General features: G+C 42.3%; 2 protein-coding genes across 6 annotated transcripts in view; both read right to left on the reverse strand.

The window, feature by feature from the left end:
• The window catches only part of LOC121635250, a 32731-nt gene extending 21074 nt beyond the window's left edge, over positions 1 to 11657 (reverse strand). The window contains exons 1-14 of one of the 5 annotated variants that reach the window (XM_041978359.1): positions 11454 to 11651; positions 11246 to 11349; positions 11116 to 11158; positions 10681 to 11004; positions 10461 to 10528; positions 10222 to 10287; positions 9940 to 10086; positions 9799 to 9831; positions 9570 to 9689; positions 9404 to 9442; positions 9253 to 9309; positions 9060 to 9113; positions 6985 to 8630; positions 1166 to 6768 (exon numbers count right to left, since the gene is read on the reverse strand). In XM_041978359.1, coding sequence (XP_041834293.1) covers positions 1272 to 6768; positions 6985 to 8630; positions 9060 to 9113; positions 9253 to 9309; positions 9404 to 9442; positions 9570 to 9689; positions 9799 to 9831; positions 9940 to 10086; positions 10222 to 10287; positions 10461 to 10528; positions 10681 to 11004; positions 11116 to 11158; positions 11246 to 11349; positions 11454 to 11559 — 8304 coding nt within the window. In that variant the 5' untranslated portion in view covers positions 11560 to 11651 and the 3' untranslated portion in view covers positions 1166 to 1271. Of the gene's footprint in view, positions 1 to 811; positions 8631 to 9059; positions 9114 to 9252; positions 9310 to 9403; positions 9443 to 9569; positions 9690 to 9798; positions 9832 to 9939; positions 10087 to 10221; positions 10288 to 10460; positions 10529 to 10680; positions 11005 to 11115; positions 11159 to 11245; positions 11350 to 11453 lie in introns of all 5 variants that reach the window. The other 4 variants (XM_041978356.1, XM_041978357.1, XM_041978358.1 and 1 more) reach the window with 4 other exon arrangements.
• Positions 1 to 26828, reverse strand: part of LOC121635284 (zinc finger protein 665-like) — a 645425-nt gene that overhangs the window by 250084 nt on the left and 368513 nt on the right. The window lies entirely within an intron of this gene.

Here is a 26828-nt window from a genome sequence, read left to right on the forward strand (position 1 = left end):
TAGCCATTTTACCATTTTACATAGCATGTTAGCACACTATCTAGGCTGCTAGCAATACGTGCTACGTAGGCACTATTGCATGCCAGATAGATGAAGGTATTTTAGCATATCACACAAACACCCCATAAAACATGCTGTATAGATTCAAAGTCATTTATTCATATTGCAACAAATTAGAACACAAGTTTGTAAAACACTGTTTCCATCTGGTTGAACAACTTGCTGCCAACTGCGACATCAGTCTCCTAAGGAAATGACAAAAAGGTATCAGTGTGCATATGTGTATATACATACATGCACACGCACACAATCACATTCCACAATGTATTCTTCTGAACATCAATTCTCTTTTAAATCTAGTAAAACATCATTAAAACAGGTTTGGAACATTATAACACAAGCAATACTATTGCTGCAGGCTGGTCAATGCCTAACAGATACACAGCTACTATGCCCCTTTAATAACAGTAAACACACACTGCCACTATTGAATAATAATTTATGAAGCCTCAGGTTACAGCTTTTTCCATGCTCTTCTTAGGCTCAATCACAATCAGCACTTTGGTCCAACAGAGCTCAGCTTAACTGTTCATCATTGGCTTCTGTCAAGTGAAAAAAACTGCTAAAATCTAAAAACTGCAAAATAAATAGAACAGACCCACACTATAATACATATAAACCAGCCAGATAGAAACAAAAAACCTGAGATTAATTTTTTTAAATAACAAAGACTTTCTGAAGAGTGAAAGAGTGTGTGTGAATAAACTAACTGTGTGTAGGATAGTGAGTAGTTACATTTACTTATACGTACCTTAGCCGGCGTCACTTCATTATCCCTGTAATTAACTTTAAACACAGCAGTTACATACAACTAAAATTATATCATTAAATAAAACCCACACAACAAGAGGCACAATCCTAAAACAACATATAACTAATTATCCACACTGAGGGCATGAGCTACAAAACCTGTATTACCTACTTTGCCATTTGGTCACTAGATTTAACAACTTTTCAAGCCTCTTTAACTATTTCTTCTTAATACAACAACCAACAACAAATCTACTCACTATTCCGACATTTTCAGTACATTCTCTGGACAGGAAGCACACGTTGTAGAGGTGTAAAGGATATCAACAGGGGACAAAATTTACTGACTACATACTAATTATTCAAAACAGGGAACTCAGATGAAGAACAGCACATTTAATACATTTTGATTAAATTTATTTAAAAAAATGTAAAATTAAGTTTTAAGCATTTGGGCTGTCTTACTTAAAAGAACATATAATAACCTCATGATCACTAAAATATGTAGGCACCACTAGCGCTTCTACTCTATAATTACTATTTTTGACGTAAACATGATCAATTAAGGTGCCTTTCTCTGTAGTGGCTGTCGACACATGTTGCTCATATCCTCTGTCTGTCATTTTCTGACAAATTGTTGAGGACTTCAAAATGTCCTCATTGAAATCACCCAAAACAACAATGGTTCCACTTTGTGACTCTAACACATTTAACAATTCCTCAAAATGCCTGAAAAAGAGAGACACAGGATAGGATGGTGGCCTGTAAATGGCTGCTATTAAAATGTTGTATGTGACACATTTTACAGCTAAACACTCAATGTTTAAACCTGCAACTGTGACACTTTCAAATTCTGCATTACTGTCACAGTACATGCCAACGCCACCATGTTGTTGGCCTTTAAGGGAAATTAACACTGGATTATCGCTATGATAGGCTAAACTACGTGGGGCATTACTAAACCTATAACCAGTGATTTCTACAGAATCTAAGCTAACATCAGCAGGTATCCATGTCTCTGTCACAGCAATACAGTTAGGCTGCAAATGCTGTGCACAGTGGGCCAAATCTGAGACATGGCGATTTAAACTTTGAACATTCATTAGAAATACTCTAAAACCCTCTTTTACTACTGTGTGGCTTTCAGTTATAAATGGTGGCATATTAGCAATCGCCTGTTCAATGTTGGCATTACAATAAACAGCCTTCTCTTTAAAGTCCTGAATAATTAAACCAGACAGGCTTCTAACTCTACTTAATGCCACATATGCCTGTCCTGGTGCAAAGACCTTAGCTAAAGAGACAACAGCACTATCTACTGTAAGGCCCTGTACTTTGTGTACAGTACAGGCCCAAGCTAACTTTAAAGGAAACTGTCGTCTCATGCCTTTTTTATTGGCTCTCTCTTCCTGAGGTTCAATTGGTACTGAACCCTTTAACTCTGCTGATGGATAAATGGTTTGTTTCCTCGTCTTTATGCCTACCTTATCATCATCAAATTTTACATATACTTTGAGAGGAAACGTATTTTTTTCAGGCTCTTCTATGTATATCACTGTGCCACATACACCATTTACTAAACCGTCATTTACATCGATGTTTTGAGACAACATCACTCGAGCATTTTTACCCAATAACAGCTCTCTTTGTAAAGCTGTTTTCTTGGCCCTAATATGATGATCTGGCTTTAACTCTAATTTACCAGTTTTTTTATTATAACCAAAGTCCTGTGCAGTTATAACTATGTGGTCAGGACATGTGCTCATTAACTGTTCCTCATTATATTCATCAACCTGGGAATTTGTAGCAAAGATGTGTAAGGCTGTGCTCTCTTCACCTGTTTCACACTGTTTTAAGACGTTTATATCGTCAGCTAACATTGGCGTACCTTTTCTATGCGTTCGCATTCTATTTAATATTCGCGCAAACTCTTCATCTTTTTGCCTAACGATTGTTTTTAACTCAACAAGCTCAAATAAACTAGACCACAAGTTCATTTGTACGTCTTGTACATACAACGCTTTCCCCTTTACTGGGGGCAACTGATAAAAATCTCCGACCGCGATTATGCTAACATTACCGAAAGGGTTATAGTCACCAGTTTGTTTGATTTGTCTTAACCTGCCATGGACATAAGCCAATAGATTATGATTGACCATGGAGATTTCATCAATTATGACTATCTGCAAATCACTATATTTAACACGCAAAGAATTGAGCTTTTCCTCACTCAGAGGTGTGTAAGGTAGGCTCACGTCTTTGCCAATGCCAAATGTACTGTGGATAGTCGCTGCCTTTAAATTATAAGCAGCTATTCCGGTCGGAGCCGTTAATAAAACACAAATGTTATCTGGATTCTGACAACTTGGTGACAATAACCTTGTGGCCTCGTATTGAATCGCTTTAACTAGGTAGCTCTTTCCAACTCCAGCTCCTCCAGATATAAACACATGGAGGGGTTCTGGGTTTCTACCATTGACTTTATCCAAACACCAGTTACGGATCTTATAGAAGACTGACAGCTGCTTCTCATTTAGAGATCTAATTAATTCTAAGCCCTCACGCCTACTAATTACATTATTATTCTTTTCTAATTGACACACCTGATCATTCCTAACAGCCAAATCTGGAATGTTGTCTACGGGTTGCCGACCTATTTCTTCTGCATCTTCCGCAGGTGTCTGTTCTTTTTCTCTAATTTCTTCTTGACACTCTAAACGCTCTAATTCTTTTTCGGGGCACAGATTTCCCCAGGCAACTTCAGGGCCACCCTCATTTTCAAGTTTCTTTTGCAACTCTTCTAATTCTTCTGAATCTTCTACCTCAAATTTGTTCCTATTCGTATCGACGACAGATTTAACCGTGTGTTCTGATCCATCACTAAAGATCACGGAACCATTTTCATAAAATTGTTCAAATGTTTCGCAATCAGCAGCTTTTAAGTCATCTTCTACGCGGTATGGCAAAAACAACTGTAACTGGCTTTTAAAATATAATTCGGGGTTTTTTGTTTTTGAAAAGCGCGCATAACGAACTACAGCGGGTTTTGTTCGTGTTCTTTTAAGAATTAATCCTAATCCCCTTTGCAATTGAATCGCATTCTTTGATTTTTCATTTCGGTTTAAAAGACGATATTCTGACACAAACGTTGCTATGCACATGTCATTAAAAGTGCTATTATTAGGCCTACTTCTATAACGGTCTACTATACTAACCATCCACACATCATCTCCTGTTAGCCCACATTCTTGGATAACACTAATTGGTTTACTCATTTTAACTATTTTGTCCCCTGTTGGTATAAACTCTACTTTACGCGAATTCTCCTTCAAATGCATTCCCGTTAATCTATAAACTGCTTCTTGAGCAGACACGTCGCGACTGTTTAGATAAACGCTGCCAATTTGTTTCAGTGCCTCTTTTGCACTGACGTTGTCATCTTTTGTTGCTTCTTTATGAGCTTTACTAAGCAACAATCCTACCTCTTTTTCTGATTTGCTAATGTATGAAATAATATAAACTATAACGGCGTACGCGTCTGTCACAAATTGAATATCTAAATTTGCATTCCAGCATTTCAATAGAGACTTGTTATATGGATTAATCCATGCTTCGTTAATGTCTCTTTTATATACAATTTGGGTTTTATTCATATTTAGACGTTTGTAACATATTTCAAATATTTGCTGATTGATATTTAAACTATGAAACAACTCATCTAAACTATTAAACGTCTTGTTCTCATCTTTTAACGCCTTTTTCACTGACTCCAGAGTGCGTACTGCCAAATCCTTATCAACCTTTAGCAGATTGTAGTAGTACTGATTTCCACATGTGCACTGTTTTCCTTCGTATTTTTCATCGAACCTATTCTTACATTTATCACAATCTGGTTTCAAATGAACATTAACAAGAAATGTCCTAGCTGACACTGGTCTGGGAAAATTAAAGCGACACTCAGTGCCACCTTTCTTACAACTTTTTGAATGCCTCTTTGAATGTTGCTGCACAGATGTGACCATCTCCAATAAGGTCTCATCCTGTGCTGGTAGCTCACATGTTACATACTTATCAATAAAAGCTACCACTTCTTCGTCTTTGTTAGTATTAATTTTAGGCGCATTTTCAATCCAGAAAAGACAGTGCACATGAGGACTCCCGCGACACTGAAACTCCACCCGATAAAAGTAATCAATAATTTTTCCTATGGGATTTGAAGAAGACATAAGGACCTCCTTCAGAAAACAGTGCCAGCGGAAATCAAACATTCTGGCGGCAGTGACAGGATTACGACGCAACAGATCGCATCTATCAGTCCACTCTAACTCTTCGAATGTCTGTGTTCGACCTTCCTGTTTTAAAATTGTTTTAAGAAGGTTTTGCCATCTCAGATCCGCGGAAGAGAATGAACAAAACCATGTGGGAATCCCAAGTTGCCGAACACAAGCCATCAGGTCTTTCTGTACTCCCTGCCAAAATGCTGGAGTCCCTCTAATCGGCTTAAGAAATCTGAAACCGTCATCTACATCCAACAACTGCTTCAAGGACTCCTCCTTTTCTACGCTCACCTCACCTCCTTTACCTTTTCTTAATGCTATACTTACTTTGGAAACAACCTGCTCTACCTCAGACATGTACTGAGCAAAGAAAATATACTCTACATTCTGAGCAAACCTTCTATCCGCATGTAAAATTCGGTTATTAAAATAACGGCACAACGACAAATTATAGACACGGCTTTCATGGTACATATTACGACCTCGAGGAAACAACACTGGGAAACACCTTGCTTCATTTTCTCGATCTGTCAACAACTTAACTGGATTATTACCCTCAGCTGGTGCAACATTAACTATACTATCAAAATACTGATCTAGAACTTCCTGACCAATATCTACAGGCATTAGACACGTATCTGAAAACATGCAATGTTGCTGTCGATCATGCAGCAACTCATCATCCTCAACATCATCCCCAGTACTCTCAACTACTTCTGCATTGTCCTTCTCTTCATCCTCAGGTTGCTCTAAGACACACAACTCATTAACCCATTCCTCATTAAAATCTATGTCTTTATAAAACTTATTTGATTGCTTTAAAAACCGTAAAGCTTGCCTAATATGCATTGTATCCACAAACTCATACTGATAATGGCCTTTATAAGTTAACTTACGTTTTAATTTTACTGCCAATAAAGACCCCTCCATATTTGATCGGGGCAACATTTTAGATGTTTGAACTACATTCGATGGAACGCAGGTTACTGGTCCATGAACTCCATTTTGGCCACCTTTAGGTAATGCAAGCATTTTCATAAACGGAATATTTAAAGCAATCAAATGTTGTTCTAACCTATTCAAACAAGCCAATTCTGGGGGAACTGGATCTACTACCAAATGATTTGTTACACTTTCAGCAGGCATTTGCTCATGTGAAATTTTATGATGACAAGTGTAACAAATCCAAAGATGCCCTCTACTTGAAGCCATAATCTGACACGGCTGAACACAATCCTCCCTACATTTATGTAAATACTCAGTTCTAATACACCTATCTGCCAAAGAAGCTATGGCCGCAGTCTTGTTATAAGCATCCTTTCTACAGCTCAACACCTGATGTGGAAACAACAGCCTGAAACACACACAACAGATATACTCAGGACCATGTTCAACTTTGTTTAAAAACCTCTCAGTGAAAAACTCAATATTCTGTGTTTTGTCTTTATCTTTAATTTCTTGCCTCTTTGATTTTACAACTCTTTTAACTATTTCTCTGTGACGCGAATCTTTTGCATATCTTATTTTGCTTCGGTCTTTCTGATTTTCACGGTGACGCGCATCTTTTGCATATCTTATTTTGCTTCGGTCTTTCTGATTTTCACGGTGACGCGCATCTTTTGCATATCTTATTTTGCTTCGGTCTTTCTGATTTTCACGATGACGCGCATCTTTTGCATATCTTATTTTTTTTCGGTCTTTCACATTTTCACAGTGACGCGCATCTAGTACATATCTTACTTTTCTTCGGTCTTTCATATTTTCACGGTGACGCGCATCTAGGGCATATCTTATTTTTTTTCGGTCTTTCACATTTTCACGGTGACGCGCATCTAGGGCATATCTTATTTTTTTTCGGTCTTTCACATTTTCACGGTGACGCGCATCTAGTGCATACTTTATTTTATTCATATTCCTAATTTGGGTTCTTCTCATTACTTTATTATATTTAGAAATATATACACCGCGCTCTATGTCCTTTTTGCAAACTGACGTGTCACTTTCAGATGAAGCATCTCTAATTAAATCTTTGCCTGACAATCTAGTACGACACGCTTCTGAAAGATTTACTTTACAGTATCCATAACAAGTTTCTAGTTTGGGTTCTTTAACGCAAACTACAGTTTCATAATGATTACCAAGGCAGTTTTCTAAATAAATTGATTTTTCTGACACACAACTGCTGCTGCATCCATACTTTAGCCAACGACCACCAATAAATGTAAAGACATTAATACCCAACAAATCTGCTGTGGCTTGTATTTCTAATTCTGTCGCCCAGCTGCTAACATAACGCATTTTTGATTTGTCTACGTAATCTGCCACAGAGGAATAACCTTCTCTCAAACTACTTTTATATTTCAAATCATTTTTCATTAAATATTTAACAACCGCTCTCCTAATTTTAATGTGATGCTTTTGTGTGCCACTCACTGCCTGAGAAACGGCCCTAAAATAGCAGCTACCATCAGCAACTATGTCTCTATTTTGGCACGGAACGCCTAATTCGCCGACACGACTAGACGCAGCGCTATTTACACTTTCACACTCTATATTTAATTTGGTACACAATCTTTGACAAGTATTTTCACAGAGAGGGTTAAACATAAGCTTTTCATGTCCTTCACTGACCACTTCCACATCTGAACTAACCTGCCGACTTACCAAAACCTGTTCCTCAACAGCAAACTCTTCATCTGAAACAACCATCGAAACATTAATACGGCCTTTCTTTGGCGTATGTTTAGATGGGCTGGAAAGGCCAACTTCATCACAATCTGCTGACAGCTGACGTTTTACACGTTGCTTATTGCCATCATCAGATTCACACTCCCTACTCACATCAACACCATTTATTTCAAAAGGCTTGCTTTCACCACCAAACATCGCTGCCAAACAACTAAAGTGATCAAACACTTCCCTAATGGAACCAAAGTACAACACTACACTGGTACCATTAACATCCACCATGCCAGTAGCACTGCGTGAATGAGAATCAACAACAGCAAACCTACCACTAGCAGAAATTACAGCACATGTATTTGAACACAAGGTCAAAAGACATGTCTGGTACTGAGATAACATCCTTTCCAGCCCATGTTCTAGAGTCACAAATGCTCCACACTCAATGAACTCTCCTTCAGTCACAGTGACATCACCACTGACAGTCTCAGGGAACGAAAACTTAAAGTTCTGCCAGTATAAAACGTGCTCTTTCGGCAACTCTGGGATCATCAAAAAGTCTTCTCCTGGAGGAATTAGACCATGGTCCTTCAGATGCGTATAGAGCTGATCTCCTAACCACAGAGCTAAATCTAAATCTTCTGTCTTCCAATTGAACACACTAGACACCATATGTCTGGCCAAACTAACCAACCCTATCGCCATACACTGAACTCCCGGATTCCTAAACCGACTGTGCCCCTGGTGAACTGAACCCCTAACAACATCAACATTACCCATACTCACCTCACTTACCTTCGCAGTAGTTGCCTCATCTTCATCAGTAGAAGACAACACACCCGGGCTCTGTGTTGTCTCAACCTAACCATAAAGGATATCAACATGCAATGGGCTCTAATCACTGTCATGTGTAATAAACTGCTGTCTGTGCACTGACATTTGTTTTCTGTCATGCTGAGTATGTGCAAAATTGATACTTTAAAACAATTTAGCAAAACCCCTAAATCAGGGGTGCCCAACGTCTGTCCTCGAGACCGGTTTTACATGCATCCCTGCACCGACACACCTGACTTAAACTAATGAGTCATTGTGCAGATCCTTATAGGCTGTAGGATTCATTTAATTTGAGTCAGGTGTGTTGGTGCAGGGATGTATGTAAAACCTGCAGGATTGTGGCTCTTGAGGACCGACTTTGGCCACCCCTGCCCTAAATACATCAAAAATGTGTTTTTTCCTTAATTTACAAATAATATATACTTTACAGATATTGTTAATGTAAACGGTACTCACCGTCGTCTCGTCAGTGCGGCCAGAAGGGACCGGATGCCTGGACGTTGCCCCGACCTCAAGACAGAAATTGCAAAGACACATCTTCAGAGATGATACATACATATATATATGATACATGTATACATATATATACACATATACACACACACGCACATAAAAATACACAAATCTTAAGCACAATTACATTTCTTACCTTCTTCGACTCCAGAGCGGCCTTGGAGTCAGAAGAAATCCCTCGGCTGGATGCGGCCTCAAATAGAAAAGAAACAAAAACAAAGTTTATTTCACTTCACAAACACAGGAAAAATAATAAATACAAACATTTATTTCCAAAATCTACTTACCCTTCGAGTCCTCTTGGAGTGGTGTTTCACACGCAGCGTCTGTCCAAAATGATATGGACACAGAACACATTTAGCGTTATAGAAGTCTATCGTTAATCATTTAGACTTTCAGAATAAAACATTTTATGATAACCTCTAAACACATGTTTGTCTGGATGCAATTTACCTTTGGCGGTGAAACACCAGCGAAGTCAGCAGGAGATGTCAGATTTGATGGAGAAACCTTCTCCATCTCCTCCAACATCTCACTGCTGAACAGCACAGGATTCAGGGGGATGCCAGCCGGCTAGAAATACAGAAACAGATATACACAAACGTTGACTTTTCCTGCTTTAACCATTTAACTTCCAGCAAATATTACACTTCATGTTTTTCTATACAAATATCATACGAACCTCCCGCTGAACTGCACTGCATCCTCCAGAGGACTGAAAGAGAAAGAATATATAGACAAAATAAACAAAGGGGATTTTGGTCTGTGAAAAATCAATCAAATGTGAGTCTGACAGCTGTGACATTTCATGCCATATTATTACCTTGCCGCTCGGACCAACGACAGTCCACTCCTCGGGCCCAGGGCTGCGACGCACCCTCACCTCTCCCTTCACAACCACACGGGGAGTGAAGCGAGAAGGTGGGGATGGACGAGACACCGGCGGGGCTGGCGGCACGGTCTCCAGTTGCTTCAATCAAAAAATAAAGACATAATCATTAACAATATGCCTTTTCCACACTTGGTCAGCAGCCAAAATTACATCAAGTGAACACTTGCATATATTTCATAAGACGATTTAACTGTTTAAAATTAAAAGGACAACCGTGTAAGCAACCGTCCACAGCAGCTGGGCGAAGATCTCCATGCCGACGTCATCACTCAGGTGGACCTACAAGGACGACATTCATGAAATGTATCTTTTTCCACAAAATCTCTCACTAGATACACACAGCTCTATTCAGATAGTCTATCATCTCAAGATCAGAAGGTCCTGGATTCCACCTCAGCCTCTGACATGAACACGAAGGCATCAAACCATGACAAGACAAATGATCTACTTACACCATCGCGACTCCACAGGTTGAGACACTGCCGGGGGAAGTGGTCCGCGATGTGGAAGTACTTCACAGCTTAAACAAAAACACATAGCAGAGCTCTTTATGCTTGTAAAACAACAGAATTTATACATCTATATACCACTACACTGAAGATAAACTACAGCCATATTTCTGATGTAATCTGTGATAAACATGCAACAGCGCAGGCACATATTTTCACGTACCCATGCGGGCTGCCACACGGTGGAACTCCTGGCGGTAGAGCTCTTGCAGGGAGTCCTCAACGGTCAACCTCGGAGGAAAGTCCAGCACACACACCTTCGGCCAGCGACTGCAGACGGTGGCTAGGTACCGCTCGAAGTCTGCAGCCGCACGACCGATGGTGTGCTTGGCGGTCAAGTCATTGCTCGGAGCCAAGACGCACACCAAGTCGGGATCCTGAGGCACCTCAGCATGAAGCACCTCAGTTCTCAACTCGGTGGCGCTTGCCCCCGGCGTTGACATGAACCCCCACGCCAGACGACCCTCAGGCAACCGCACGATGCCATCTAAAAGACAAAGAAAGTTTCTACTGTATTTGTTTGTCTGTGTAACATTTTATAAAATACATTAATACAGTACATTAATACTTTATTGAACATAAAAATATAAGTACATACCTGCAAGGCTTCGAAGATGGGAGTCACCAATAGCAAAAACCACCTGAATGAAAACATGTTGGTATTTTTAGCACCGTGTATTGTTCACTTGGGTTTTCATTACGTTAGTATATTTCAAACACAGCATTACCTTTTTGCCGTGGGACTCCGGCGGAAGAACCAACTTGTGCTGCCGCCCGGTGAGCACCGACACCTCCCACCTCCTCACCTTGTGCCGGTGCCCAGTGCCATGCGCTACAGACATACAGAAAAAAACAGATCAGTACAATCACAGAATATGTGCACACTTGATTGTCAATCACTGAATCACAACCAATTAAAAATGCTTGGATACATACGTGCACAGCGGTCCATGGGAACCTGAGGAGAAACGTCAAGGGTCCGTCTGTCCGCAGCACTCCTCCTCGCTGCCTGCGAAATCCTGAAGTTCTTCTTCCTCGGCATCTCTAGAAAAAAAAACAACCCACACACACACGCACCCTGGCGCGCACACACAAACACACACCCAGCAGAGAGCAACACACCCACTCACACAAACAATCTTACACAAGTACTGGAAAACAGAGACAAAATAAGTTAGACTATATATATATATATATATATATATATGTATATATATAAATGATAGATATTGATAATTATCAAAACATTTAAAAACATATTTTAAGGATTGGTCTGGCCATTTTATGCTATTGCGCAATAGGGTTGTGCATCTTCACAGTCCATCATGTAGCTTAAAACTACAGTTATTACTTCCTGCTAACCAATCACAAACGGAGACCCAGGCATGTTCTATCATCAAGCCATACCCCTCTCAAAACACAACAGACATGTGAATTGCAAAAGATGTCAAAACAAGAACAGTAGGAGTGTTGAACCTATTGTTTCTACGATACATGGAGATGCAAGAATGGATGAAACTGCATTGATGTAGAAACAAAGCATAATAGATTATATTAATGTTATTTATTTCGTTGCTGCTTGCGTTTGTGTGTAACCCAGGTTGCTGCCACAGCTCGCCAGATTGATAAGTGTCCCAAGAATGATTCAAGGCTGAATCCTATGGAAGACCAGTAGGGTGATGCAATATATGCATTTTCATAAGAAGTGATAAATTGTTTAAAAAAAAAAGAGAGAATAGATTAATTCATATAATTTTAAATTTAAAAAGTTAATTTATACAATAAAAAGATCAATTTGAAAAACATTTATAATTATTTCATAAATAATTATATGTTTTTACATATATTCATTTGTATTTTAATTAATTAAAGATACATTTAATAACACATTTATGTGTTTAATAATCATTTTCATTATTTAATAACACATTTATGTATGTCATTATCATTTTAATTATATAATGACACATTTAAGTAATTATTGAATGATATATTTAATTAATTCAATTGTGTCACTTTACGTCCTCCATAAATCAGAAGTGGCAAATTCATAATTAAATTATATTGCCACTAAGTAATGCTTGTAACACAGAATGATCGAACCACGAACTTGTATGTCACACCTCACTAATCTAAGTGTAATAACTTTCATGATAAAGACTTTTAGCAGAGGGAATCACCCCATTATCACAGTAAAAACGTGATAAATGTTCAATGTTTAGCAAATAAGGAGCTTAAATGAGAAACACACCGCAATAAACAAAGCAAGCAGAAACATGATCCTAAAAAAAAAAAAAAAAAAAAAAAAAAAAAAAAAAACACCAGCTAACCTAGCTTGCTTCTCCTAAATATATATCCTGGGGATTTATTTTACTAAATATTCGATTGCTTTGGACAGTAGTGTTAAGACATTATTATTTTAGTTCACTTTAAATAATAATAATAGTGATAAACTATCATTTTAATGCAGAGTATTTAACAGGTTACACGTCACATTAATCCACTTCGACCTGCTGTAAGCTAACACGGTGTAGAAAAAAGTTTCTTTTCCATTAATAAAAATCTTAAACTTACCAAGCAAAGCCACAAACACGTCCGAGAAGCTGAAGAAGGTGTCCTGGATCGAAAAGTTCGAAGTTTGCTGGATAAATCCACAAGAGTGCAAAAGTTTTTCAGTCTGCTGTGAACTAGACGTATTGTCTGATCAGAAGCTGAGCTGAAAAGACCGAGGCTCGTTCACAGACACACAAAATGTCCGACGAAAAGTGCATCTTTCAAAAATCCGAACGTCATCCAATCAGAGTTATGATCCTTGTCAACACAAGACCGGGAAGAATTATACCACAATGCATTGCGGTGTGAAGGTCTTAACAGTGCAAGAAAAACAACAAACAGGCTGATTAAACAAAACTCAGCAAAAAATGGATAAACAAAAAATAAATAATAACATACAATATAAGGAAATATTTTTTAGGTTGCTGTGGTGACTGCAGGTAGTCACGTGATCTGCGGCAGTGTAATATTTTAGAATTCATTTTACCCCACTTTCAGGTCCTCAACTTGGACAAGTGTCTGTAGATGCTTCGAATGATGACTGCCATTTTATTATCCTAATGTATAGAAGGCAACACTATTATATCACTATATAATACCTAATACCATCCACTTTTTGTTATGTGAGCTTAATAATAATTACATCTGTAACCCTGTTTATTGTTCTAACCATAAAACTATTGTTAAATATGAACTAACACCAGGCACTGACATAAGCAGAATAACTGAATAATTAATATTTTTTTTACAATCACATCTTTTTTTTTTTTTTTTAACTAATATTATGACTTATATCCAGCAGGACCAAGCTGTCTTTTCATTAATCCTGCTGTTGAGGCATTGTCTGTTAAAGGATGTGTGGTGTGTGTATATGTATGTACACACATGTATACACACACACACTAAAAACTGCTGGGTTCAAAAATAACCCAATCTTAACCCTGCTGCTGGGTCAAATATGGATCGACTCGGCACTGCTTTATTTTAAATCAGCAGGAATGGGTTATGTGTTGGACCCAGCACATTGGTTGATATTTTCTACTCTAAAAATGGATTAAAATGACCTGGCTGTATAGTTATATAGTTATATATATATATTAAAATATGGATTATTAAACTACTAACAATTGGTTTCAAATGACCCAATATATTTATTTTAAATCTGCCTTTATAAATGGAATATAATAATAAAACACGTTTCAGTCATTTACTGGAAAACAAGGCACATGATCTCAATTTGTAAAAAGTGCAGAAATATAATGGAAAAAACTAAAATGAAAAAACATAATAGTTATTTAATATCTGGTCTTCTTCAGCTGATTTACAACACAAATGTTCTGAAACACTCATCGAATGTATTCAAAAGAGATGGGTCTTCAATGGCTGTACTATATATATATATATATATATATATATATATATATATATATATACATCCCTTAAATCCACAGTTTTGAGGAAGCTTCTATGCATCATCTATTTAATGTCATCCACTAACATTTTCTCTCTATTCAAGCTAAACTTTAATTTTTCTAGTGTCTTTGGGCTTCATACAGTAGTTTGTCTATTATTTCTCTATCAGCAGTGTCAGCTTGTCACTAATTTTCAACTTCTTATGACTGAGTGAATTGTCCATGACACTAACTGCACAATAATTTGTGATGGTTAGCTCATATCTCCAAACAAATACATGGGATCTGCACCAAAGTTGACAGTATTCATACTTGTTAGGTCCTTAACACATGAAAACACCTGTTGCCATGGAAATAGGTTCCCTCTGGTTGGAGAGAAGTGCTGGCTTTCTACTTTTTAGGACTCAGCTATCTCCATGTACATTATTTGAAAACAATCACACAGGTACACCGTGCTGAGTTAACGCATCTATGCCTGTCCCATGAAAAAATGGTAAGAAAAGTACACATTTTTAAATATGATTTGGCCCTTTAACAAAATGTAAATAATGGTATCTACCATTTATTACCATATGATATATTAAAAATAATATAATATGGTTTTCTGCTTCTGGGTATCTATTAGGGAACAGAAGACAAGTATGACATTGTGTTCAACAGGATTTTGAACAAACTTTATTCCATAAATTGAAACAAACTGTCTCAGAAACTGTATGTGACACATATGTCATGTCACGCTCTTATGGCTTGAGCTAAAAAGGTAAATGACACGGGTGGCGGGGGCCAGGAGGCTCGGACCCGATGGATGCCGCTTGCGGCTTTAATTATTATTAGGGTCCGAGCCATACAAAGTATGGCAAGGCCCTATTGTTCCTGAAATGTTTATTATTGTTCTCCTTCTCCTTCTAAGCATTTTGAGCCTAAATATCACCCCCTAAACACCCATGAAAAGTTGTGAAATTTGGCACACACATCAAGCCCGGTGAAAAATTTCATATTCTAAAGTCCGCATTGACTTCAATGCAAAATCGGCTCAACAGCGCCACCTAGACTCACCAAAAATCACCACATGAATGGGGTCCCGAACGTCTACTTCGACGTAGGAACACGAAACTCGGCACACACGTGTAACACCCTGAGTCGACCAAAAAACTCAATAGAACATCTGTTGCCATGGCAACAGGGTGCCCGCCATCTTGGCGTGTACGGCCATTTTTTTTGCCATTTTTTGCACTTTACACACATCGTATTTGAACGAACTAGTCTGAGGGGATTCGTGCGATTCACTCCAAACTTGGTGGGAAGCTTCCTGACAAGTTGGGGACCAAACGCTCCTCAAATCTTTCTAATAGCAGAAAGCGTGTTACCGTGGCAACCGACAGAAAAACACCTTCTCGCCATGAAACACGGTTTGCTTATATCTCCATAGAAATAGATGGGATCTCCACCAAACTTGACAGTATTCATACGTGTGACACCCCAAATCCAGCAAAGAAGTCAATCAAACACCTCTTACCATGGCAACGGGTCGCCCGCCATCTTGGATTTCACTGCCATTTCAACGAACTAGTCTGAGGGGAATGGTCCGACCGACTCCAAACTCGGTGGGGACCTTCCTGACAAGTTGGGGACCAAACGCTCCTCAAATCTTTCTAATAGCAGAAAGCGTGTTACCGTGGCAACCGATGGAAAAAGACCTCGCCATTAAACACGGTTTGCTCATATCTCCACAGGAATAAATGGGAACTGCACGAAACTTGACAGGATTCAGACTTGTTGGGTCCCTAACGCATTACACCACCTGTTGTCGTGGCGACATCGGGTGGCGGGGTCCAGGCCGCTCGGACCCGATGGATGCCGCTTGCGGCTTTAATTATTATTATTTTTCTAAGCATTTCGAGGCCCAATTTGACCCCCTAAACACCCATGAAAAGTTGTGAAACTTGGCACACACATCAAGCCCCACGTAACTCGGATATTATAAGGTCCGCATACACTTCAATACAAAATTGGCTCAACAGCGCCACCTAGAAAAAAATAAATTCCCCAAATGAATGGGGTCCCAAAAGTCTACTTCGACGTAGGAACACGAAACTCGGCACACACGTGTAACACACCAAGTCTAACAAAAAAGTCAATCAAACACCTGTCGCCATGGCTACGGGGTGCCCGCCATCTTGGCGTGTGCGGCCATTTTGTGGCCATTTTTTGCACTTTACACACATCGTATTTGAGCGAACTAGTCTGAGGGGATTCGTGCGACTGACTCCAAACCTGGTGGAAAGCTTCCTGACAAGTTGGGGACCAAACGCTCCTCAAATCTTTCTAATAGGAAAAAGCCTGTAACCGTGGCAACCGAGGGAAAAACGCCCTCGCCATGAAACACGGTTTGCTTATATCTCCATAGGAATACGAGGGATCTGCACCAAACTTGACAGGATTCATACAGGTTGGGTCCTTAACGCATTGCAGCACCTGTTGTCATGGCAACATCGGGTGGCGGGGTCCAGGCAGCTCGGACCCGATGGATGCCGCTTGCGGCTTTAATTAGGGTCCGAGCCATACAAAGTATGGCAAGGCCCTATTGTTTCTGCTATGTTTATTATTCTCCTTCTCCTCCTCCTCCTAAGCATTTCGACGCCAAATTTGACCCCCTAAACACCCATGAAAAGTTGTGAAACTTGGCACACACGTCAAGCCCGGCGAAAATCGGATATTATAAGGTCCGCATACTATTCAATGCAAAATTGGCTCAACAGCGCCACCTAGAGTCACCAAAAATCACCACATGAATGGGGCCCAGGAAGTCTACTTCAACGTAGGAAGACGAAACTCGGCACACACGTGTACCACCCCGTGTTGACCAAAAACCTCAATGTAACACCTGTCGCCATGGCAACGGGGTGCCCGCCATCTTGGCGTGTGCGGCCATTTTTTCGCCATTTTTTGCACTTTACACACATCGTATTTGAACGAACTAGTCTGAGGGGATTCGTGCGATTGACTCCAAACTTGGTGGGAAGCTTCCTGACAAGTTGGGGACCAAACGCTCCTCAAATCTCTCTAATAGCAGAAAGCGTGTTACCGTGGCAACCGACCGAAAAACGCCTTCTCGCCATGAAACACGGTTTGCTTATATCTCCATAGAAATAGATGGGATCTCCACCAAACTTGACAGTATTCATACGTGTCACACCCCAAGTCCAGCAAAGAAGTCAATCGAACACCTGTTGTCATGGCAACGGGGTGGCCGCCATCTTGGATTTCATTGCCATTTGAATGAACTAGTCTGAGGGGATTCGTGCGACCGACTCCAAACTTGGTGGGGACCTTCCTGACAAGTTGGGGACCAAACGCTCCTCAAATCTTTCTAATAGGAAAAAGCCTGTAACCGTGGCAACCGACGGAAAAGCCTTCTCGCCATGAAACACGGTTTGCTCATATCTCCATAGCAATACTTGGGAACTGCACCAAACTTGACAGTATTCATACTTGTTGGGTCCCTAACGCATTACAACACCTGTTGTCATGGCAACATAGCATGTTAGCTAGAAAATTAGCATGCTAGGAAAAAATGCTAACTAAGTATATCAACATTTCAGATTTGCAGCTGGGTGTTTTACCATGTTAACTATGATGTTACCAGGTTACCTACCATGCTAGGAAAAGGCTTAGGACACGGGTGGCGGGGTCCAGGCCGCTCGGACCCGATGGATGCCGCTTGCGGCTTTAATTATTATTATTATTTTTCTAAGCATTTCGAGGCCCAATTTGACCCCCTAAACACCCATGAAAAGTTGTGAAACTTGGCACACACATCAAGCCCCACGTAACTCGGATATTATAAGGTCCGCATACACTTCAATACAAAATTGGCTCAACAGCGCCACCTAGAAAAAAATAAATTCCCCAAATGAATGGGGTCCCAAAAGTCTACTTCGACGTAGGAACACGAAACTCGGCACACACGTGTAACACACCAAGTCTAACAAAAAAGTCAATCAAACACCTGTCGCCATGGCTACGGGGTGCCCGCCATCTTGGCGTGTGCGGCCATTTTGTGGCCATTTTTTGCACTTTACACACATCGTATTTGAGCGAACTAGTCTGAGGGGATTCGTGCGACTGACTCCAAACCTGGTGGAAAGCTTCCTGACAAGTTGGGGACCAAACGCTCCTCAAATCTTTCTAATAGGAAAAAGCCTGTAACCGTGGCAACCGAGGGAAAAACGCCCTCGCCATGAAACACGGTTTGCTTATATCTCCATAGGAATACGAGGGATCTGCACCAAACTTGACAGGATTCATACAGGTTGGGTCCTTAACGCATTGCAGCACCTGTTGTCATGGCAACATCGGGTGGCGGGGTCCAGGCAGCTCGGACCCGATGGATGCCGCTTGCGGCTTTAATTAGGGTCCGAGCCATACAAAGTATGGCAAGGCCCTATTGTTTCTGCTATGTTTATTAGGGTCCGAGCCATACAAAGTATGGCAAGGCCCTGTTGTTCCTGAAATGTTTATTATTGTTCTCCTTCTCCTTCTAAGCATTTTGAGCCTAAATATCACCCCCTAAACACCCATGAAAAGTTGTGAAATTTCGCACACACATCAAGCCCGGTGAAAAATTTCATATTCTAAAGTCCGCATTGACTTCAATGCAAAATCGGCTCAACAGCGCCACCTAGACTCACCAAAAATCACCACATGAATGGGGTCCCGAACGTCTACTTCGACGTAGGAACACGAAACTCGGCACACACGTGTAACACCCTGAGTCGACCAAAAAACTCAATAGAACATCTGTTGCCATGGCAACGGGGCGACCGCCATCTTGGCGTGTACGGCCATTTTTTTGCCAGTTTTTGCACTTTACACACATCGTATTTGAACGAACTAGTCTGAGGGGATTCGTGCGATTCACTCCAAACTTGGTGGGAAGCTTCCTGACAAGTTGGGGACCAAACGCTCCTCAAATCTTTCTAATAGCAGAAAGCGTATTACCGTGGCAACCGACCGAAAAACGCCTTCTCGCCATGAAACACGGTTTGCTCATATCTCCATAGAAATAGATGGGATCTCCACCAAACTTGACAGTATTCATACGTGTCACACCCCAAGTCCAGCAAAGAAGTCAATCGAACACCTGTTGTCATGGCAACGGGGTGGCCGCCATCTTGGATTTCATTGCCATTTGAACGAACTAGTCTGAGGGGATTCGTGCGACCGACTCCAAACTTGGTGGGAACCTTCCTGACAAGTTGGGGACCAAACGCTCCTCAAATCTTTCTAATAGGAAAAAGCCTGTAACCGTGGCAACCGACGGAAAAGCCTTCTCGCCATGAAACGCGGTTTGCTCATATCTCCATAGCAATACTTGGGATCTGCACCAAAGTTCACAGTATTCATACCTGTCACACCCCAAGTCCAGCACAGAAGTCAATCGAACACCTGTTGCCATGGCAACGGGGTGGCCGCCATCTTGGATTTCATTGCCATTTGAACGAACTAGTCTGAGGGGATTCGTGCGACTGACTCCAAACTTGGTGGGAAGCTTCCTGACAAGTTGGGGACCAAACGCTCCTCAAATCTTTCTAATAGGAGAAAGCGTGTAACCGTGGCAACCGACGGAAAAACGCCTTCTCGCCATGAAACACGGTTGCTCATATCTCCACAGGAATACATGGGAACTGCACCAAACTTGACAGGATTCATAGACGTTGGGTCCTTGGCTCATTAAACCACCTGTTGTCATGGCGACATCGGGTGGCGGGGTCCAGGCAGCTCGGACCCGATGGATGCCGCTTGCGGCTTTAATTAGGGTCCCAGCCATACAAAGTATGGCAAGGCCCTATTGTTTCTGCTATGTTTATTAGGGTCCGAGCCATACAAAGTATGGCAAGGCCCTATTGTTCCTGAAATGTTTCTCCTTCTAAGCATTTCGACGCCAAATTTGACCCCCTAAACACCCATGAAAAGTTGTGAAACTTGGCACACACCTCAAGCCCGGCGTAACTCGGATATTATAAGGTCCGCATACACTTCAATGCAAAATTGGCTCAACAGCGCCACCTACAGTCACCAAAAATCACCACATGAATGGGGCCCAGGAAGTCTACTTCAACGTAGGAAGATGAAACTCGGCACACACGTGTACCACCCCGTGTTGACCAAAAAACTCAATGTAACACCTGTCGCCATGGCAACGGGGTGCCCGCCATCTTGGCGTGTGCGGCCATTTTTTTGCCATTTTTTCCACTTTACACACATCGTATTTGAACGAACTAGTCTGAGGGGATTCGTGCGATTTACTCCAAACTTGGTGGGAAGCTTCCTGACAAGTTGGGGACCAAACGCTCCTCAAATCTTTCTAATAGCAGAAAGCATGTTACCGTGGCAACAGACGGAAAAACGCCTTCTCGCCATGAAACACGGTTTGCTCATATCTCCACAGAAATACATGGGATCTCCACCAAACTTCACAGTATTCATACGTGTGACACCCCAAGTCCTGCAAAGAAGTCAATCAAACACCTGTTGCCATGGCAACGGGGTGCCCGCCATCTTGGATCTCATTGCCATTTGAACGAACTAGTCTGAGGGGAATGGTCCGACCGACTCCAAACTTGGTGGGAAGCTTCCTGACAAGTTGGAGAGCAAACGCTCCTCAAATCTTTCTAATAGGAAAAACCGTGTTACCGTGGCAACCGACGGAATAAAGCCTTCTCGCCATGAAACACGGTTGCTCATATCTCCATAGAAATAGATGTGATCTGCCCCAAACTTCACAGTATTCATACATGTTACACCACAAGTCCAGCAAAGAAGTCAATCGAACACCTGTTGCCATGGAAACGGGGTGGCCGCCATCTTGGATTTCACTGCCATTTGAACGAACTAATCTGAGGGGATTCGTGCGACTGACTCCAAACTTGGTGGGAAGCTTCCTGACAACTTGGGGACCAAACACTCCTCGAATCTTTCTCATAGGAGAAAGCATGTCACCGTGGCAACTGATGGAAAACGCCTTCTCGCCATGAAACACGGTTTGCTTATATCTCCACAGAAATAAATTGGAACCTCAACAAACTTGACAGGATTCATACAGGTTGGGTCCTCAACGCATTACACCACCTGTTGTCATGGCAACATCAGGTGGCGGGGTCCAGGACGCTCGGACCCGATGGATGCCGCTTGCGGCTTTAATTATTATACTTTTTCTAAGCGCTTCGACCCCAAATTTGACCCCCTAAACACCCATGAAAAGTTGTGAAACTTGGCACAGACCTCACGCCCGGCGTAAATCGGATATTATAAGGTCCGCATACACATCAATGCAAAATTGGCTCAACAGCGCCACCTAGAGTCACCAAAAATCACCACATGAATGGGGCCCAGGAACTCTACTTCGACGTAGGAACACGAAACTCGCCACACACGTCTAAGACACCAAGCTGAGCAAAAAAGTCAATCAAACACCTGTTGCCATGGCAACCGCATGCCCGTCATCTTGGCGTGTGCGGCCATTTTTTGGCCATTTTTTGCACTTTACACACATCGTATTTGAACGAACTAGTCTGAGGGGATTCGTGCGACTGACTCCAAACTTGGTGGAAACCTTCCTGACAAGTTGGGGACCAAACGCTCCTCAAATGTCTCTAATAGCAGAAAGTGTGTTACCGTGGCAACCGACGGAAAAACACCTTCTCGCCATGAAACACGGTTTGTTCGTATCTCCACACGAATAAATGGGAACTGCACCAAACTTGACAGTATTCATACATGTCACACCCCAAGTCCAGCAAAGAAGTCAATCGAACACCTGTTGCCATGGCAACGGGGTGGCCGCCATCTTGGATTTCACTCACAATTTAACAAACTAGTCTGAGGGGATTCGTGCAACTGACTCCAAACTTGGTGGGAAGCTTCCTGACAAGTTGGGGACCAAACGCTCCTCTAATCTTTCTAATAGGAAAAATCGTGTAACCGTGGCAACCGACGGAAAAATGCCCTCGCCATGAAACACGGTTTGCTTATATCTCCATAGGAATACGTGGGATCTGCACCAAACTTGACAGGATTCATACTTGTGACAACCCAAGTCCAGCATTGATGTCAATAGAACACCTGTTGCCATGGCAACGCACTGCCCGCCATCTTGGATTTCACTCCCATTTTAAGGAACTAGTCTGAGGGGATTAGTGCGACTGACTCCAAACTCGGTGGGGACCTTCCTGACAAGTTGGGGACCAAACGCTCCTCAAATCTTTCTAATAGCAGAAAGCGTGTTACCGTGGCAACCGATGGAAGAAGACCTCGCCATTTAACACGGATTGCTCATATCTCCACAGAAATAGATGGGATCTGCACCAAAGTTCACAGTATTCATACGTGTCACACCCTAAGTCCAGCAAAGAAGTCAATCAAACACCTGTTGCCATGGCAACGGACCGCCCACCATCTTGGATTTCTCTGCCATTTGAACGAACTAGTCTGGGGGGATTCGTGCGACTGACGTCACATTTGGTGGGAACGTTACTGACAAGTTGGGGACCAAACGCTATTCAAATCTTTCTAATAGGAGAAAGCCTGTAACCGTGGCAACCGACGGAAAAAGCCTTCTCGCCATGAAACACGCTTTGCTTATATCTCCATAAGAATACGTGGGATCTGCACCAAACTTGATAGGATTCATACTTGTGACACCCCAAGTCCAGCAAAGAAGTCAATCGAACACCTGTTGCCATGGCAACGGGGTGGCCGCCATCTTGGATTTCACTACCATTTGAACGAACTAGTCTGGGGGGATTCATGCGATTGACTCCAAACTTGGTGGGAACCTTCCTGACAAGTTGGGGACCAAACGCTATTCAAATCTCTCTAATACGAGAAAGCATGTTGCCGTGGCAACCATGGAAAAAAGGCTTCTCGCCATGAAACACGGTTCGCTCATATCTTCATAGGAATACATTGGAACTGCACCAAACTTGACAGGATTCATACTTGTTGGGTCCCTAACGCATTACACCACCTGTTGTCATGGCAGCATAGCATGTTAGCTAGCAGAATTAGCATGCTTGCAAAAAATGCTAACTAAGTATATCAACATTTCTGATTTGCAGCTGGGTGTTTTCCCATTTTACCTTCCATGTTACCAGGTTACCTACCATGCTACGAAAAGGTGTATGAGACGGGTGGCGGGGTCCAGGCCGCTCGGACCCGATGGATGCCGCTTGCGGCTTTAATTATTATTCTCCTTCTCCTCCTAAGCATTTCGACGCCAAATTTGACCCCCTAAACACCCATGAAAAGTTGTGAAACTTGGCACACACGTCAAGCCCGGCGAAAATCGGATATTCTAAGGTCCGCATACTATTCAGTGCAAAATTGGCTCAACAGCGCCACCTACAGTCACCAAAAATCACCACATGAATGGGGAACAGGAAGTCTACTTCAACGTAGGAAGACGAAACTCGGCACACACGTGTACCACCCCGTGTTGACCAAAAAACTCAATGTAACACATGTTGCCATGGCAACGGGGTGCCCGCCATCTTGGCGTGTGCGGCCATTTTTTGGCCATTTTTTCCACTTTACACACATCGTATTTGAACGAACTAGTCTGAGGGGATTCGTGCGATTGACTCCAAACTTGATGGGAAGCTTCCTGACAAGTTGGGGACCAAACGCTCCTCAAATCTTTCTAATAGCAGAAAGCATGTTACCGTGGCAACAGACGGAAAAACGCCTTCTCGCCATGAAACACGGTTTGCTTATATCTCCATAGAAATAGATGGGATCTCCACCAAACTTCACAGTATTCATACGTGTGACACCCCAAGTACAGCAAAGAAGTCAATCAAACACCTGTTACCATGGCAACGGGTCGCCCGCCATCTTGGATTTCACTGCCATTTGAACGAACTAGTCTGAGGGGAATGGTCCAACCGACTCCAAACTCGGTGGGGACCTTCCTGACAAGTTGGGGACCAAACGCTCCTCAAATCTTTCTAATAGCAGAAAGCGTGTTACCGTGGCAACCGATGGAAAAAGACCTCGCCATTAAACACGGTTTGCTCATATCTCCACAGAAATAGATGGGATCTGCAACAAAGTTGACAGTATTCATACGTGTCACACCCCAAGTCCAGCAAAGAAGTCAATCAAACACCTGTTGCCATGGCAACGGACTGCCCGCCATCTTGGATTTCACTCACATTTTAACGAACTAGTCTGAGGGGATTCGTGCGACTGACTCCAAACTTGGTGGGAACCTTCCTGACAAGTTGGGGACCAAACGCTCCTCAAATCTTTCTAATAGGAAAAAGCGTGTAACCGTGGCAACCGACGGAAATATGCCCTCGCCATGAAACACGGTTTGCTCATATCTCCATGGAAATACATCGGATCTGCACCAAACCTGACAGGATTCATACACGTTGGGTCCTTAACGCATTACAGCACCTGTTGTCATGGCGACATCGGGTGGCGGGGTCCAGGCAGCTCGGACCCGATGGATGCCGCTTGCGGCTTTAATTATTATTATTATACTAAGCATTTCGACGCCAAATTTGACCCCTTAAACACCCATGAAAAGTTGTGAAACTTAGCACACAAGTCAAGCCCGGCGAAAATCGGATATTATAAGGTCCGCATACTATTCAATGCAAAATTGGCTCAACAGCGCCACCTAGAGTCACCAAAAGTCACCACATGAATGGGGCCCAGGAAGTCTACTTCAACGTAGGAAGACGAAACTCGGCACACACGTGTACCACCCCGTGTTGACCAAAAAACTCAATGTAACACCTGTCGCCATGCCAACGGGGTGCCCGCCATCTTGGCGTGTGCGGCCATTTTTTTGCCATTTTTTCCACTTTACACACATCGTATTTGAACGAACTAGTCTGAGGGGATTCGTGCGATTGACTCCAAACTTGGTGGGAAGCTTCCTGAAAAGTTGGGGACCAAACGCTCCTCAAATCTTTCTAATAGCAGAAAGCATGTTACCGTGGCAACCGACGGAAAAACGCCTTCTCGCCATGAAACACGGTTTGCTTATATCTCCATAGAAATACATGGGATCTGCACCAAACTTGACAGTATTCATACGTGTGACACCCCAAGGCCAGCAAAGAAGTCAATCGAACACCTGTTGCCATGGCAACGGGGTGGCCGCCATCTTGGCTTTCACTGCCATTTGAACGAACTAGTCGAGGGGGGATCGTCCGACTGACTCCAAACTTGGTGGGGACCTTCCTGACAAGTTGGGGACCAAACGCTCCTCAAACCTCTCTAATAGGAAAAAGCGTGTTACTGTGGCTACCGACGGAAAACGCCTTCTCGCCATGAAACACGGTTTGCTTATATCTCCACAGGAATAAATGGGAACTGCACCAAACTTGACAGGATTCATACTTGTTGGGTCCTCAATGCGTTACACCACCTGTTGTCATGGCGACATCGGGTGGCGGGGTCCAGGCAGCTCGGACCCGATGGATGCCGCTTGCGGCTTTAATTAGGGTCCGAGCCATACGAAGTATGGCAAGGCCCTATTGTTCCTGAAATGTTTATTATTAGGGTCCGAGCCATACGAAGTATGGCAAGGCCCTATTGTGGTTGAAATGTTTATTCTACTCCGTTCTTCTTCTAAGCGCTTCGACCCCAAATATGACCCCCTAAACACCCATGAAAAGTTGTGAAACTTGGCACACACGTCAAGCTCGGCGTAACTCGGATATGATAAGGTCCGCATACACTTCAATGCAAAAACGGCTCAACAGCGCCACCTACAGTCACCAAAAATCACCACATGAATGGGGCCCAGGAAGTCTACTTCAACGTAGGAAGACGAAACTCGCCACACACGTGCAACACCCCGAGATGACCAAAAAACTCAATGTAACACCTGTCGCCATGGCAACGGGGCGCCCGCCATCTTGGCGTGTGCGGCCATTTTTTTCCCATTTTTTGCACTTTACACACATCGCATTTGAACGAACTAGTCTGAGGGGATTCGTGCGACTGACTCCAAACTTGGTGGGAAGCTTACTGAGAAGTTGGGGACCAAACGCTCCTCAAATCTTTCTAATAGCAGAAAGCGTGTTACCGTGGCAACCAACGGAAAAACGCCTTCTCGCCATGAAACACGGTTTGCTCATATCTCCATAGAAATACGTGGGATCTGCACCAAACTTCACAGGATTCATACGTGTGACACCCCAAGTCCAGCAAAGAAGTCAATTGAACACCTGTTGCTATGGCAACGGGGTGCCCGCCATCTTGGATTTCACTGCTATTTGAACGAACTAGTCTGAGAGGATTCGTGCGATTGACTCCAAACTTGGTG

The sequence above is a fragment of the Melanotaenia boesemani genome, chromosome 24, assembly GCF_017639745.1.
Source record: "Melanotaenia boesemani isolate fMelBoe1 chromosome 24, fMelBoe1.pri, whole genome shotgun sequence".
Classification (NCBI taxonomy): domain Eukaryota; kingdom Metazoa; phylum Chordata; class Actinopteri; order Atheriniformes; family Melanotaeniidae; genus Melanotaenia; species Melanotaenia boesemani.